This window comes from Perognathus longimembris, chromosome 2 (genome assembly GCF_023159225.1).
Source record: "Perognathus longimembris pacificus isolate PPM17 chromosome 2, ASM2315922v1, whole genome shotgun sequence".
Classification (NCBI taxonomy): domain Eukaryota; kingdom Metazoa; phylum Chordata; class Mammalia; order Rodentia; family Heteromyidae; genus Perognathus; species Perognathus longimembris.
Window position 1 is genome coordinate 145,908,368 of NC_063162.1, and position 16,787 is coordinate 145,925,154.

Here is a 16,787-nt window from a genome sequence, read left to right on the forward strand (position 1 = left end):
TGGCTGTAGCTACAAGTGAAAATAAAACCTTGTTTTGCAGAATTTTTTTTAGTAGTCAAGTGACTCTTGGATGGAGTAGACAGAAGGATTAAAAAGGTTAGGATGAAAATTCACTTCCTGTTTATTTACAAAAATAGATATGCATATGTAAGTATATATATATACATATATAATTAAACCCTCCCCCACATACCAACCCACCCACCCACAGAATTGCTTTTCTTCCATCCCCGCCTCCCTTTTTAAAACAAAGGCTCCCGGGTCCTGAGGCAGAGAACTGGAAGAGGAGGCAGGAGCAGCACCAAGTAGCCTACATCTCGTAGGTTGAGGAAGGGCCCACGGAGTCACCAAGGCCCTGTCCATGCTCCCTGAGGGCAAGGGGAAGGCTGGGGTGTAGGCAGTGGCCACTCAGTCCTTAAACCCTTGAATACTGCAGAGGATCCGCTTTTGGTGCCCTGGCAGTGTGATTCCCATCTGGGTCAGGTCCCTGTGGAAGAAGGAAAGGAGGCCCTGAGTCTGGAGGCTCGGAACCCCCCTGGCCTCCCTTACCCAAGGCCTCCCTGGCCCTAGGATCCTTACTCAGCGGTCAGCTCCAGTACACACTCCATGGTGTCCAGCCCGGCCGAGCGGAAGTGCAAGATGTAGCGCTTCATGCGAATGGACTCGAGCCACTCAGAGACACTTCGATAAGGAATCCCATCCGAGCCGCTCAGGCTGGGCAGGCGGAGAGTCACCCTGGGGGGACACGAGGCCGCCTCAGTCACAGGGGCTTGCTTAGAGTCTGCCCTTCCACATCAGCAAGCCAGTCTTGGAAGTTGAGTGCCTAAGCACAAATCATCCAGGCTGGGTGGATTAGCCAGCCATTGTCTGAACCCACTTCCTGGCCTGCTTCCTGGTGCTCGGAGCAGTGGGCGGGCAGCTGACAGACCTGCTGCGCAGATAGACTTGAGGAAGGTAGCAGTCTAGGGAGGCCGGGATGGAACTTTTTCCCAAGCCTGACATGGAAGTATCCCAGGTGAGAGGGAGGGAGGGAGGCAGAGCAGGCCTCGCAGCTGGGCGTGGGTGGTCCTGCCTTTTCCCAGAGCGGCTGCCTGAGTGCTAGCAGTGGCCTTTGCTTGCTACCTTCCACCTCGGTTGTTATTCTTGCACTCTGACACCCACAATACAATGAGTGTTCCTGTACTAAAGCCAGCCAGAGCCAAAAACCATTAGCAAAGTAGATCTGCTGGGGGAAAAGAAAATATCCAGCATTCCAGAAAGATTAGCACATGCAGTCTCCAGCGTCCGAGGGAGGAGTGTTCCAAAAAGATAGTTTCAAAAGTTGGAACTTGGAACACAATTTCTCCCAGAAACAAGGTTATATATGGTGGTTTGGTACCAAAGCAGAATGTGCCCGGCTGCTTTACCCAAGCAGCCAGAAGTCTAGTCTTGCCTGACTCTCCTCTACCTGGCCCCCACCTCATTCTCTACATTCTGGCCATGTTTTTAGTAAAGTGCGGTTTTTGCCATGTCCCTCCCATAAGCAGCTGATCAATCTATATACCCAGGAAGTCTGATCTCAGGAAAGCTGTCTGCAAACTAGGTGCTTCCGTTAGCTGCAATTGGCCAGCCTCTGCCTTTCCCCCCTCCCACCCCTAGAGTAGGCCATGCAGTCAGAAAAAGTCACAGACCCCCCCCCCCAGACTGCCCCCACCACACCCACCTCAAACCAGCTGTCCAAGCTCCCTGTAGCTGGCACTGTGCGGTTAAGCTCTCCAGAATATAGCAAAAAGCATGCACGTCAGATAATGCAGAAGCAGTTCAAATGTATGGCCCCTTCCTCCACATGCAAGAGTATTTCTGCATGGGGAGTGGATGGGGATGCATCCTAAGCTCCAGACTGGGCCGCAGGAACTCCCCAGAGCTGTGACCAGCTGCAGGGAGTCAAGCAAGTATGGTTTCCTGAAATTTTCCACGTGAAGTTGGGGAATTGGGACCTGGAAGTAATTTTCTGCCATGTAGGTACTCTGTAGCTGACAGAGTCATCCTCATAAAATAAGTTGTAACTTTCCCTATTTACTGTGTGTGTTCCAGGTCAGTGTGCCTGTTTCCTTCCTCCTATGGAGTTAGAGCCGTGGAGCACAGACCTCCCCTCCCTCATGCTGGGCTCAGTCTCTAAGAGCACAGATCACGGTCCTGTCTCATGCTTAGACTCTCTCCAGATCCGCTCAGGGCTCATACTTGGTGCATAGAATGGAACGTCCATTTCTGTTTTTCTGGGTCCACCCCCTGAATCCCCCTGTACTTCCCCAACATGGCTGGCTACCTGGGGTCAAAGTTGGCAATGGTCCTCAAGGAGTGAGGGTCTGTAAGCAGCTGCTCCAGATGTGCCTGCAGCTGGAGGAAGTGGGGCCGGCGCGTGCGGTCATAGGCCCAGCAGTTCTTCATGAGTTCATATAGAGGGGCAGGGCAGTCCACTGGAGGGGGCAGTCGGTATCCATCCTCGATGCTCTTCATTACCTGCAGCAGGGGGTGGGCAGGGTCACCTAGGTAGGCAGCTAACCTGGAAAACCACACTGGATTGCTGGCGATCGGGTCTAAAATATGTATCCGTATACATGTATACATATATGTATATGTATATATATGTTAAGGAAAAGAAAAATGAGGTCAGGAAGAAGCTATTTGGAGGAGAAGACGATGGAAGTTTCTGGAAGATGAGAGGTGAGTCAGCAGGGGTGAGGGACAGGATTGATCCAGGCTCACCTCCTGGTTGCTCATCTCTCCATAGGGCTTGTCCCCAAAGCTCAGCACCTCCCACATCACAATCCCAAAGCTCCACACGTCGCTGGCGGTGGTGAAGATGCGATGTGCTATGGCTTCGGGGGCTGTCCAGCGGATGGGAATCTTTCCTCCCTAAGGAAGCAGGGAACAGAGAAGTGAAGCAAACCACACAGCCAGGAGAGGCTCCACCCCTTGGGCCTGAGCCTTTGTGGCTGTACACACACACACACACACACACACACACACACACACACACACACACACACACGGCACAAATGGTCCGTGTGAACGCGTTGGGGGTCTAACCTGGGTTTCGTAGGTGCCATCGAAGTCATCCAGGAGCCGGGTGAGACCAAAGTCAGACACCTTGCAGCACAGGTTCTGATTCACCAGGATGTTCCTGGCTGCCAGGTCCCGATGGACGTAATTGTGGTTACTGAGGTAGTTCATGCCAGACGCTATGCCCTGCAGCATAGCCACCAGCTGCCCGGGCACCAGGTGGTCCTCTTGCTCCTGCAGCATGGTGGGTGAGAGGATGGGCGGGCCATTCCTCCCAAGGCATGGGGCTCCGGGATACCCTCCCTCCCCGGCCAGTCCCCTGGCTACCTTCAGGAAGGCATCCAGGGCTCCGTTCTCCATAAACTCTGTGATGATCATGATGGGCTTTCCTGGGACACAGAACATGGCGCGTCACACCCACACTCAGGCTTCCTGACCTTTTTTGTCCACCCTCCTTCATTTCTGGGAGGCTCTTCCCGCATCCCCCCCGCCGCCCCCCCCCCCCCCCACCCGGGGCATACAGAGGGCCACTCGTACTCTTTGTGATGACGCCCTCCAGATGCAGAATGTGTGGGTGGCTGAACTGGCCCATGATGGTCGCCTCGCGAAGGAAGTTCCACCACTGGCCATCGGGGGATGTGTCTTTCAAGGTTTTAATGGCCACGGTCCTGCAATCCTGGTTGGGGAGCCGCAGGGTCCCGCGGTAGACTTCTCCAAACTCTCCTGGGTAGAAAGCAAACAAAGATCGTGGCTCTGCACTGCCATGTTACCCCAGATGTAGGCTGCAAATCCTTCGAGTCCTCTCGTCTTCTCCTGTGGAGGAGGATCAAAAAGTATGTTCCTTGGGGCAAAAATTAAGTTGTCCTTCTTGGGTGCAGGTCATGGAGCTCTGCAGCCGGAACACCCGTGTTTCCTGTGGGTTAGCACACAACGTGGCTTACCACAGGCCCTCAATGTGGAGGGATTGGCATCGGGGCTAGTGCCCAGGGGAAGCGGGGGGGGGGGGGGGGAGGGGGAGGGGGGGTGGTCAGGGGAGGCAACTTTTTGCCATCTCTGTTCCGAGAGTGAGCTCCCTGATCTCAGCTCAGCCAATCTGGCAGTACAGCTGGCCGGGACACTGCCACGCTTTGTTCTGTGCGCAGATCCATTTCCTCGGGTGACCTAAGGAATCAGGGCGGCCCAAGGACACTGGATCCCTGGGGCGGTGGAATGAAGGCTCTGGATGGCTACCATTCCGGGGACACATGGGAGAACAGCCTGATGGTGGCACAGCAACGTCTCTACAGACAGAGGACGCGTTGGTCCTTCTGTCGGAAACCCACCGAGCAACGCGCGGAGGAGGCGGAGACGTCTCCAGCGCACGCTGTTTTTGCTTTTGACATAAAATGCACAAGTCTAAGGCAAGCATGAGCTCACCTGGGAAATGAAGCCAGAGGAGAGGCCAGCCCCGAGCAGGGCTGGAAGGCAGGGACCTGCTGGCAGCCACCCAGTGCCACCCAGGAGACGGGCTGTGCCCAGGATGGCTCACCTTCCCCTATGACCGTGTCCACCAGCAGCCAGGCTGGGTCGAGCTCTTGGGTGAAGTCCAGGGCTCCCTGAGCAGGGTCCTCATAGGCCTGGAGATCCACATAGGGCTTCAGCCATAGCTTGTCCTCTAGGGAGCACAATGGTGGCGGGGGGGGGGGGGGTTCAGGGTTTGGAGTATCAGACCTGACAAGGAAGGCCCCTGCCTTCTTCTCCATACTTCTGCGCTCCCTCAGATGAACCTTATTTTGGCTCAAGAGACAGAGAGTCTCTATTCTTAGCAAGAAAGCCTTCACATCCAGGCCTTTCTTCTTCCTGCCACACCCCAAGGTCATCTATCCTTATGGCGCCGGGCAGTGGCCAGAACCCAGGCCTTGGAACCAATTCCCCATCTGCCTGGAGTTAACCAATCTTCTTACAGCTCATACCCCGGCCCGAGAGCCATGCTCATCCCCTCAGTCAAACCCCGTTCACTCTCTCCCGTTCCCAGGCACTTGGGCCACTGAGCCTCCCTCTCCGGCTACACCACCTCATGAGGTGACAAGCAGAAAGCCCCCTTGCTTCAGAGATCTGCAGTCCTGCCTGGCCTTGGCCTTGCCGCGCCCCCCCCCGCCCCCCCTTCCCCCAGCTAGCAGAACATTGCATCAGAGTCACTGACAGCTATCAGGGCAGACTTAATTAAGCAAAGTTAATTAGGTGGCAAGGCATGAAGCCCTAGGGACATTAAACCCCGCCTGCACCCCTCAGAGTTGACCTGCTGCTCTGGGTCCTTGGGTGGCTTTCCAGTTGTAAAAACACACCCGCAGCCAGGCTCTGGCGGCTCAAGCTTGTAAATCCTAGCTACTCAGGAGGCGGAATCTGAGAATCGTGGTTCGAAGCCACCCAAGGCGGAAGGGTCTGTGAGGCTTGTCCAATAAACGACTCAAAAAGAAGCCAGAAGGGGAGCTGTGGCTCAAGTGGTAGAGAGTCAGCTCTGAGCAGAAGAATCTCAGGGACCGCCCTGAGTTCACACCCCAGGACGGATGGGGACACACACACACACACACCCTGGTTCTCCTCACTTACCTCTATCGGCATCCGTGGCACGGTCGCGCTGCCGCTGTTGTCTCTGCCGGTGGCTTCTCCTGTGGGGGGTGGGGTGGGGGGGAGGGAGAGGTGGCGATTTCAGCTCCCAGGTCTATCTCAGTGGCCCAAGGGGTTCTGGCTGAATTTGCCCTAGCCACAACATGGGCTGCGTGAGCAAGATGGATGTGGGCTGGGAGTGTTGTCGATGTAACAGTCGGGGGCCCAGGAAGGGGAAGGGGGGGGGAGGGGCAGGAGGCAGCACCTTGATCGGAAGACATGAATCCCGAGCAGCAGAGCCACAGCAAGCAGCACCCCAAAGATGATGGCCACGATCTCTCCTCCAGTCAGGCTCTTGGAAACTGCAGACACAAAGGTGAGGAAGTCTGGGACCCCTGAGGGGGGCAGGGTGGTAAGGGCCGAGGGTCCCGGGTATGGTCAGGGTCGGCTCTCTTACGCATGCAGTAAACATGCAGGAGGAGCTGAGGTGCATCTGTGGGAGACAAATACGTGTTTGGGGGGACAGAACGAGAATCACCTGGTGGGCTGGTCCGGAACTCATGGTCGGGAGAGAAGGGCCCGGGACCCAGTGGGGTCACCATGCGCACTCTGACGATGTATGTGGTGTCCGGCTGCAGTTTCGTCAGCAGCGCCCGGGGTTCTAGAACCATCTGGTACCATTCTTCATCCTGTGGATGGGACTCGGGTGAACTGGGCTGCGCTGGGCCAGACCAGAATGGAGATGATGGGCAGACGTGGGAGTGAAGAGGAGCAGGGGCTGGACACGGTCAGGATAAAGGCTCTTGGCAGAATTCTCTCCTGAGCATGCGGGTTTGCTTTAGGTGCTTCCCTCCCCCCATCCCAGGCCCTAGGAATATCGGGGTGCAAATCTAGGCACGGCCTCTGAGGGTGTCAACTGGCAGCCTCCTGACCTGGTTCAGCACGTGCAGTTCGTAGCTGAGGTTTCCCCCGGGACTGCGGGATCGAGACCCTGCCCAGGTCAGCTCCAGCTGCCTGGGCTCTTTCCTCACGAGCCGCAGAGATAGGCCCGAGAGTGATTCTGGGTGTGCAGACGGACAGTGGCATTTGGAAGGAAAGAAGGAACCGTGTAAGGAGTATTAGCACTGCTTCCTGCCCACTCATCCCCGTGGTCTTACACCGGTTGACTTCGAGTGCCTCACCTGTATGCTCCATGTTGATGCTAAGAGAGGCGCTGGCGGGCGGGGAGCTGTCCAGCCCAGACACTTTGCTTTGGGATTGGACGTGAAAGGTGTAGTTGGCATAGGGCTCAAGACCTTCCACTTGCACAGTCCGCACGGTGAGCCCCAGAGGTTCTGGGAGGAAGCGCACTCCTGCCCCACAGGGCTGGCAGGGCCCCCCGTCCTGCGCTGGACCCTGACACTGGAGACACTCCACAGTGTATCTCACATCCTGGCGTCCCCCCAGGTCGGCAGGGGGCTCCCAGTGCAAGGAGAGCCGAGCCCCCGTTGCAGAGAAGCTCAGGTTTCGAGGAGCGGATGGGGGACCTACAGAAGAAGAAAAGACATCAGTAGCTGTCAGCTTCACTCTCACCCAAGCTACTGACTCCCACCTTTGCCTATCTCTCCGCAACTCTAGAGGTCCTCCAAAGCCTTCATGGGAGACCTGACCTCTACTGAAGAGAAGGTAGCATCACCAAACCTCTGCATTCTCCCAGGAAGAGCAGAGGGCCCAGGGAGGGGCTAGCAGCCAGTGAGCAGTCACTGGAAGGCCTTCAGTGTCTATCTCATAAGTCCTGGAAAATCCGCCTCCAGCAAGCGCTCTGTGAAGAACTAGCACCTCCTCCCAGACGGCCATTTCCTGTCCCTTGGACTCACGTGTACATGCTACCTGGGGGCCCTCCCCAGGGGCTCGGTAATGGCCCTTCTCGCAGGTACAGACGGTGGCCCCCTCAGATTCAGCTGAGCTGTGCTGGGGACACTTGAGACAGTTGGCTATGTCCATGTCAGCCCGGTAGAAGCCACGAGGACAGACTGGAGAGAAAATGCAGTGGAGTCAAGATTTCTTGGTGTTCGATAGAAAGAACCAACCCCACACTCTTGCTACCACAATCCCACGTAGAGAAAACACTTCTGCCTATGTGTGCTCAGGTGAAAAATGGCGGGGGTGGGCCAGGAGTGGGCGGCTCACACCTGCAATTGTAGCTAAGCAGGCAGGAGGCTGAGATCTGAGGATCAAGGTCTGAAGCCAGCCTGTGCAGGAAAGTCCATGAGACTTTATCTTCAATTCAGCAGTAAAAGGCTGGAAGTGACAGCATCAGCAAATAGCAAGAAAGCCGAGTAAGAACATGACGTCCTGAGTTCAAACCCTAGTGCACACACACACACACACACATACACACACACACCCCTCTTGCTGAGATGACTGGGTATTGATGATCTATGCCTATATAATCCCAGCTCTTGGAACACAGAGGCAGAGGATATTACATAGTGAGCTCAAGACCAGCCTGTGCTAGAGAGGAAGATCCTGTCAAAAAGAACAAGGGTCTGGCATGCAGCTCAGTGGTGGGACACTTGCCCAGCATATGCAAGTCTGGGTTTGATCCCCAGCATCACAAATGAAACAAAACCTAAAACACTGCCATAGTACTGGCTTCCTTGCCTTCTTTGGCACCTAAAGACCCTCCCACATGGTCTCTTGAGTTTCTCCCGGCCTTCTTCCTTACCAATGCATCCCACGTGGCCACTGCCTTCCTCATAGCCAGGTTTGCAGTGGCACCGGCCCACGGGCACCAACCACTCGCCATCGGGGCTACAGTGCATGCGCGGTGCACCTGATGGCCCAGGACTGGACTGTGCATGGGGCAAGCAGGTTCCAGACACTTCTACCAGCCCCACAGGCCCAGGGAGAGTCTGAGGGAATTGAGCCAAGCCATGCACGGTCTCAGGACAACGCTGGTAGAACACTCGAACAGACACTAGGGCCACACAGGCACCAGGGTTGTGGAAAGCAAGGTAGAGGCCGCGGCGGGTCAGATGGCCCAAGGAGCAGCGCTCTACATTGAGCTTCACGGAGCCAGATGCTAGGTCTTGAATGGTGAAGCTCTGGTCTGCAGCCACTGTGGTCACCTGAGAGGAAGGTGGGGAGAAGAGAGTGACGGAAAGCTCATGCTTTGCTTTCACATAGCAGAAACCACTGCTACTCTAATACAGTCTGAGCCTCCATACTATGAAAATCCATAGTCTGAAATGTTACCAAACTGGAGACTACGTATAGGAAGTCATAAATAGAAAACACATGAGGTGCTGGTGGCTCACGCTTGCAATCCTAGCTACTCAGGAGGCTGAGATCTGAGGACTGTGATTGGAAGCCAGCAGGGGCAGGAAAGTCTATGAGGTCTCGAGTTAACCACCGGAAAGACAGACGTGAAGCTGTGGTTCAAGTGGTAGAGTGCTAGCCTACCACTTTATTGCTAGGGCAATAAAGCTAAAGGAAAGAGTCTAGGCCCAGAGTTCAAGCCCTTGTACACACACACACACACACACACACACACACACACACACACACACCAAAAAACATTCCACATCTGACCTATGTCATAAGTCACAGTAAAAAATGTAGGTATGCTGAAAATGTTGTAGGAAATTACCTTTAAGCTATGTGTCTAAGATGTATATGAAAGGTAAGGGAATTTCCGATGTAGACTTGGGTCTCATCTCTAAGAGTAGCTTGTTATTTATATATGTAAATATTCCAAAGTCTGAAAAATATGTGAAATCAGAAGCAATTCTGATGTCAAGTGTTTTGGATAAGGAAATGTCAACGTGTATTTTACAATCTAAACATCCGTGACTGAAGGAGAGCTCATTATGCGAGAGGTACTACTAGGCAAAATATTCTGTGTGCACTACTCCCTCTCCTTAGCCCAGGCAATAATCCTATGAGACAGAAGGTCTTATCATCTTTACAAAAAAGAGGAAAGGAATGAAGGTGAAGAGAAAAACAAGATCATACAGCTTTACACGACAGAGGTAGGATTGGAACCCAGGAAGCAGGATGCCACAGTCTCTTAATTTCCACTACTGAGAGGTGTTCCCAACCCTGGTACCAATGAGGCGATCAGTTAAATTTAATGTATTATATAATTAATTATTTATAGCTAATTTATTACCAATAATAAAACTTTACAATCGCCGCTCTTTGGCAAGAAATGAGAGCACAACCTATAATAATAGGCCCCTTATTGCCTCGCACATTCCAGGCTGTTTCCTGGGTAGGGAAGAAAGAGATGGAGACTAGAGATGGCCAGCAGGAAACTGTCCTACTGTGTAACTCTAGTGACACGCAGGGGGCAGTTTATTGTACACACCCATCACGGGTACTGTACAGAAATCTAAAACCCTTTGTACCACATTTTTCTCTTCCACCAGGGTTTCTTGCTACCACAATGGATGCATAGTAAAACCCTCTGGAATAGGTAATACTGGCTTTCTTATTACTGCTGTTTTATGACAAGGTCACCAAAGCTTGAGAGGCTAAATGATACCCCCAAACTCAGAGCCCAACAAAATGGAACTCAATCCAGCTTTTCTGTTTTTGAGTCCCATGTTTACCCTCTAGTCTACATTTCTACCCTCTTTCTGTCTCTGTAAGAGCCCAGCTCATGGTAATTAGTCAGGGAAGGATCAGTATCAGGATACTGATTGCAGCAACACCTTTTGGAACAAGGGTCGTCGGAGCTGAATGCCCACATCCTGTTCACTCTCCATGTAGAGAAGGTTGAAGGTCTCCTTGCAACCCTTAGGTCCGGCTCCTCCAGGGAAACTCTTGCAGTCTCGCACTGTGAACTTCAGCTCTACATGGACCCGGGAAGCTTCTTCTTCTCGGTAGATCCAATTGGAGCGAAGCCAGTGGTCAGTGTCTCCGCTTTCCTGCACGGGGCAGTCCTGGTACATGTACAGGGGTGTCCCATTCAGCATCTGTTGTACCTCACTCCACTGCCAGGAGAAAATCAAGAGTCAGGGACCAGAGATGACAGGAAGCTGGGGTTGGAGTTCCCTCCCTCCTTCTCTCCATTGGTCCTGTCTAGCCTGACTGCTTGGCTCCAGGACAACAGGTTAAATCTTTAAGGTTGTGTTTTCTTAGATATGAGATGAATATGATTATATTAGCATCTTAGCTAACTCTGGGTTCTTCAGGCTAGCAATCTCCCAAGGCAAAACTCATTTAGAACCCTCTGCCTATTTGCTCAGAGAAAAGGTCTTATATTCTAAAATATAAAAATATCCCATACTTTTGAAGGGCCAGAATGAGCACAGCATGGTGTATGTCCTATGTAAATTGTGTAAATATCCTCTCCAATATTCCTTCCAGTTATAGCCTCTATCAAAGTCAATCCAGACAGTTGGCTTGTTTCCCAGGCCCTAGCTCATCTAACCCCTTAACTTCTTTTACATTAAAGGCGTTTTTAAACCTAGTAATAATGATGGGCTGGCACTAACACGGCACTTACTGCAAACCAGGTGCTGTTCTAAGCACTTCCCAGGAAGAAACTGAGGCTCAGCCAGGTAAAGTGACTCGCTCAGCTATGAGAAGGCAGAAGAGGAGCCGGGTAGGATGGCTCAGGCCGGTGAGCCTAGCTACTTAGGAAGCTAAGATCTGTAGATCACAGTTTGAAGCCAGCCTTGGCAGACAAAATTGGGAGACTCTTATCTCCAGTTAGCAAAAAGCTAGAAGGGGAGGCCTTGTCCAAGTGCAGTGGGGGTGAGGAGCAGAGCTGAGGATGTGAAGGCAGGTCTTTCACGGGGCTTCATCACACCTCTGTGTCATTATGGTAAAAGTCAAGCGACCGACACCTGTGCAGAATAAGGGAAGCCCATCCTCCTCCTCCTCCCCATCCTCCTCCTCCCATTACTTTCCACCATTTGGAGCAGAGCTTTCAGACTGCTTTCAGTGTCTCCAAAGAAATTCATAAAATGTGTTTAACGTAAGTGAGATCATACGAGTGTTATTCTGTAACTGACTTTGTCTTAAAAGAAATGTGCTAGAAGCTGGGTGCCAGTGGCTCAAGCCTGTAATCCTAGCTACTCAGGAGGCAGAGATCTGAGGATTGTGGTTCAAAGCCAGCCTGGGCAGGAAAGTCTAGGATCTTAATTAACTACCAGAAAACTGGAAGTGGTGCTGTGGCTCAAAGTGATAGGGTGCTAGCCTTGAACAAACGAGCTCACAGACAGCACCCAGGTTCTGAGTTCAAACCCCATGACTAACCAAAAATAAAAATTAAATGTCCTAGAAAGGTGTCTAGGAATATAGGTCCATGCCTATATCTATATAGAAATCTATCAGTACTTTGGTTTTTGTGTTTAGAATCTCCCTAGAATTCTTGTGAGATGTGTGTCAGCTTGTGAAATAGAGGTATTTCTACTTAATTTTCTAACTGCAGACATCCAACGGTCAATTTGATGACAACTCAATACACTGAGGCCCCAGGACACAGCTCCTTAAAATATATTTCTTTGGCCTATTTTGAGCTGGTTACAATGAGGAAACTGACAATGCAGGAGTAGCTCTGAAAAGCTATCCTTTGATAAAATAGATGTATATCTCTGAAGGAAACCTGCCTCCAAGGCATCTACCAGGGAAAAGGGCAGCTCTGAGATAACTTGACAACCCTAGACATTTTACCTGCACAGCAGGACTGCCCTGATGCACTTCCAACTTAGGCAGGCCTCCCTCCCCCCCGCCACCCCCTTTCCTTTCCAGAGCTCAGGATCCTATAAATGCTTCCACCATCTCTTCTTCCTCCACTCTCACAAGGGTGGGCCTCCTGTCAGTGGTCAAGTGATTGGAACTGTTATTTTTCCCTCAGCTGTTGAATAACAGGGGGAAGGGAGGGGATGGGACCAGCAAGAACAAGTGAAGGGATGAATGAGATTAACACCCTATGTAAAATCCCACAGTGAGACCTCTTGGAAAAATTAACATACACTAAGAAAAGTGGGGGGGGGGGGGGGAATGAAAAACAGGGCTTGTGTGGTGTGGGGACAAGCTAGAGGGAGAGGGCAATTGGAGGGCATGAAAATGGCCAAGATACTTTGTGTGCATGTGTGAAAATGGAACAATACTGCTTGAGATCTTGAGATGGTTTGGTCAAGGGGATGAGGATGGATGAAGGAGAGAAGCGGAAGAGAGTCTCATCAAGGTGCATTGTGTGTATGTTCTAGACGTGCCAAAACGAACCCCTCTGTACAGCTAATGGAGGATAATAGAAATGGGGGAAGAAAATAAAATAGGGTTTCTTCTGTCATCTGTTACCAATTCCACAGGCTCACTTATGAAAACACTAGAAGTTAGAAAGAGTCTTTCTGTCCTCTCCAACCTTTTCTACCTTGATTCTAATTCCAGTTCCATTCATTGAAGTGGCATACGTATGTGGGTTTGTCTTTGGATTTTTCATCCCATTCCATGGGCTGGCAAACACTTCATATGGGCCTGTGTGACAGCTCTCGGTGGGACACATGTGCTATGTCATTTCTCTTCCAAAAGTATTCTGGTTGTTAGGTATTTTCTCTGCCAGAGCAACTTGAAAAGAAGCTTTCAAATTTGATAAAGTATTCCATTGGTATTTCAGATGCTATCCATAATTCGACAGGAAAGAAACTGAGGCCCTAAGAAAGGGCTACTTGCCCTGAGTTTTGATTCCACTCCTGAGCATGAGTTCTCCATGCCTACTCTCTCTCAGATCTGGGAAAGGTTGAGAAAAAGCATTATCAATTAGGAACTGGCAGTAGAGTAGGGCAGAAGTATAAGCTTCGGCGAAGTTCCTATTTCTGCGTTGTGTCAGAGAGTTCAAAGGTCAGGCCAACGGTGTGAAAGGGAAGGAGGCTGGAATGAAAGGCACCTGGAGTCTGCCCCATCAGGAAGCCAGGAGCCCATGTGGCAGGCGCAGGGCAGGGCAGGGCAGGTGGAGAGGGCAGTGGGTGGTTAATGTGCAGCTCCTGAGCCAGATTGCCCAGGCTGCAGCTGGAGTCTAGGGAGGCAGATGTTCCCAGCTGTAGCTGCCACTCCCAGTTCCAGCAGGGATGGCGACAGATGGGGAAAGAACCAGCTGGCCAGGAACGGCACCAAGGATCTTTCACTTAACACTCAAGCATGGCTGGCTGCGGCAGGGGTACATTCCAAGGGCCCGACGTTCAGCAGTGTGTGCTGGTTTGGGACAGCTGGTGAGAGGAGGAGACGAGGGGGATGGTGGGAGTTGGAGACTGCTGGTTGTCCTAGTGATCTCTTAGTTAGCATCACACTGAGGGCCTTGCTCCCTAGTTGGGGGCCAACTAGGATTTGGGTGGAGCTGGCAGGGGCAGGAGAAGGTCTATTGAGAGCCAGGGGATGGACCTGCTGTCACAGAAGTGTGCGGATTGGCTGGTTTATGAGATGAGAGGTGCCTTATTAGGAGTGGCTTAATCCAGGATTTTCCAAGCAGCCCCTCCTGAAGGATATATGATGATTTTGTCTATTAACTCTAATTACAGGCTACTCTGTGGGAGCCTGCAGAATAGAGCCAAGACCCTTGGACCAAAAGGGAGAGAAAGCAATTAAGCGCAACCCTGGAAACTGGCTGCAACGAAGTCTCAGGTCTTGGGGAAAAACACCCAGAGAACTGGATCTAGGACCAGCAAAGCCATCGGGGAGTCACCTAGATGCTGTCTGGGCCTTACAATCTACTTCAGCTCAGGAGCACCCAAGGAAGGAGAAAGGCTCTGGTACCCTGAGAGCACTGGAAGAACGCTCTGTGTGCGCTCTGTGTGCGTGGAGCTCTCCTTGGAGGGATGAAGAGTGGACCAGGAGCATCGAAGGGAGCAAGCAGCTTTTCATTTTAAGGAAGTCAAAGACCTTTTGCCCCGCAGAGCTCCCCAAGCAACAGAACTGGAATGAATGGAGCTGACCTGAAGATGCTTTCCTGATGACTCTGTCTCCCAAGAAAGGCTCTGGTCTCAGCACTCCCCTGGGGATGGGCGCTCATCACCCCACTGTTTCTCAGAAGTATTCACCTCAGCAGCAGGAAGGGGGAAGTGCCAAGAGGAGGAGACATTCCTCATGGGGTGAAGTCTGGCCCCCCCCCAAATCCCATTCAGAAGGCTCTGACTCAGCCTCCCTACCCCCTCCCAGAGGAGACACTTCCAGTTTTTCCTGCTCTTTTCGGGTTCCTCCACCCACTTCTCCGCCCCATTTCCCACTGGGCCTTTGGCCTTGAACTTTCCCAGATCCTTCCGGAGGCACTTACCCCATCCTCTGGGGGGTCCAGCAGCCAGCCCAGCTCTCCTTGGGCCGTACTAGTGTCCATCAGTGTGACTGAAAGAGGGGAGAAATAGAGCTTGTTACTCCTGGGGGGGGGGGAGGGGGGAGGAGGTGGCTTCACAGCTCATATTTCTTCATCATTTTGGGGCCCTACCCAGACTTCAACAACATTTTTTTTTCTTTGGGGTTGGATACTCCTTCCTGGGGCTTGAACTCAGGGGCTGGGCGCTGTCCCTTAGCTTTTGAGCGCAAGGTTGGTTCTCTGCCACTTGCTCCAAGCTCCATTTCCGGCGTTTTGCTAGTTAATGGGAGGAGGGAGATCAGTCTTATGGACTTTCCTGCCCGAGGTTGGCTTCCCATCACCATGCTCAGATCTCAGCCTCCCAAACAGCCAGGGTTATAGTCATGAGCCCGCTAGCTCCTGGCCTGGGCATCCTTTTCCCAATGGAAGCAACATCCCTCTGCTCAGGGAAGCAAAGGACGAGGGAATGAGTGTGAAGGAATTCCTGCCGAGAAGGGCGCAAGGAAGGCAGCCTGGCCAAGGTTTGAGTGCCGCAGTTTAGACCAGAGCTAAGAAGGTGGAAGTGTGAGAGGAGCAAGCAGCCTTAGGAGAACCCAATCGCTAACCTGGAGTGGAGAGGGGGGGGCGGGGTGTGAGAGGCAGGGGGTGGGAGGGGAGGGCTGGGGGAGGAGGGGGCCGGTGCGGCGCGGCTGGGACACCCCTCTGCTGGAGGAGAGCTGCCCAGAGGTGGAAGGCAGCGAGAACTCAGCCTCTGCAAGGCCCAAATAGCACCCTGGCAGAGAGAGGCTCCTGGGTGGGGATGGGGAGGCTGACTTGCACCGTCAAAGGGCCGCTCTGGCCTGGGACAGGCGGCCAGGGGTTGGGTAGGAGGCACTAAGTCCGATCTGGCGAAGCGGGGAGGGGAGCAGCCTAGCCCGCCCGGGGCGCGAGAAGCGGTGGGTGCAAGGTTTGGCCCCTGGCTCGCTCGCTCTCTCTCTCCATTACGCCAGGCCCTCCTGCTGCCTGGCCTAGGCTGGCACAGGCCGCTTCCCACCTGTGACTTGGCTGGGTTCTGATCTCTGGTCTGGACACATGAAGGGTCCCAAGGTGTTGAGTGAGGTGGGGTGCAAGCAGGCGCTCCCTCTCCAGTCCCCCCCAGCCTCCCCCCACCCCACCCCCCTCCAGGCCAGGACTGCGGTCAGTGGCGGGAGGCCGGGAGGGCACTGAACCGCGGAGGGAGGCCCTTCGGGGTTAAAGATCGACGTTTGGCCGGGACGATCGATCGCCCCGTGGCCCTGGCGAAAGAAAGCAGCGAGCAGGGCACGGGGCCTCCGCGGGAATGCTGACCCCGGCGGGAGGTGGCCGGGCGGGCGGGCGGGCGGGTGGGGGTCGGTACCTTCCTCGGCGCGCGCCCCCGGGGACGGCGGGGTGCAGAGCAGCAGCAGCAGCGGCGGCAGCAGCAGCAGCAGCCCGAGCCCCAGGGGCCAGCGCCGCTCCATGGCGCCGGCCGGGGACCTGGGACCTGGGCCCCGACGGCTGGGGCCGGGTGGCGAGGCGCTGGGCGAGCCGGGCCCGCGGGGCGGGGGCGGGGGGCGGGGTCGGCGCGGGGTGGGGCGGGGCCCGGCCTCACCTGGCTCACCTTCTTAAAGGGGCAGCGGGCCAGGGAAGGGAACTTGTTCGACAGGTAATATAGACTCCCAACCCTGGCTGGAAGCGCCTGGACGGAACGAGGCTGCGGGCGCCGCCTCGTGGGTGGGACGCGCATGGACGAACCGGGCTCCACGGGAGTCCTTAGCGCAGCCCTGTCCTGATCCAGGCCTTCCCACCTCACCCCCCCCCCCAACCCCCCAATCTGGACCCCAGACTTCACCCCGGGAAGGGC

General features: G+C 53.7%; 1 protein-coding gene across 1 annotated transcript; it reads right to left on the minus strand.

Moving 5' to 3' along the window:
- Nucleotides 1–66: 66 nt before the first annotated feature.
- On the minus strand, nucleotides 67–16,438 carry Epha1 (EPH receptor A1). The gene is made up of 18 exons (XM_048340398.1): nucleotides 16,302–16,438; nucleotides 14,891–14,958; nucleotides 10,326–10,607; nucleotides 8,336–8,738; nucleotides 7,485–7,640; nucleotides 6,810–7,154; nucleotides 6,561–6,688; nucleotides 6,167–6,317; nucleotides 5,894–5,990; nucleotides 5,632–5,690; nucleotides 4,571–4,696; nucleotides 3,580–3,765; nucleotides 3,370–3,431; nucleotides 3,070–3,276; nucleotides 2,746–2,895; nucleotides 2,306–2,499; nucleotides 580–735; nucleotides 67–487 (listed from the first exon to the last, which is right to left on the minus strand). Exons 1-18 carry the CDS (start codon nucleotides 16,402–16,404, stop codon nucleotides 409–411), a joined length of 2,952 nt encoding a protein of 983 aa, XP_048196355.1. The 5' UTR covers nucleotides 16,405–16,438; the 3' UTR covers nucleotides 67–408.
- Between the last annotated feature and the right edge of the window lie 349 nt (nucleotides 16,439–16,787).

Coding starts and splice junctions, on each gene's coding strand:
- Epha1 (XM_048340398.1), bottom strand. CDS start 16,404: ATGGAGCGGCGCTGGCCCCTGGGGCTCGGGCTGCTGCTGCTGCTGCCG. Junction 2,500..2,745: donor GAGAGATGAGCAACCAGGAG/GTGAGCCTGGAT, acceptor CCCCTGCTGCAG/GTAATGAAGAGCATCGAGGA. Junction 736..2,305: donor ATTGCCAACTTTGACCCCAG/GTAGCCAGCCAT, acceptor GTGTCCCCCCAG/GGTGACTCTCCGCCTGCCCA.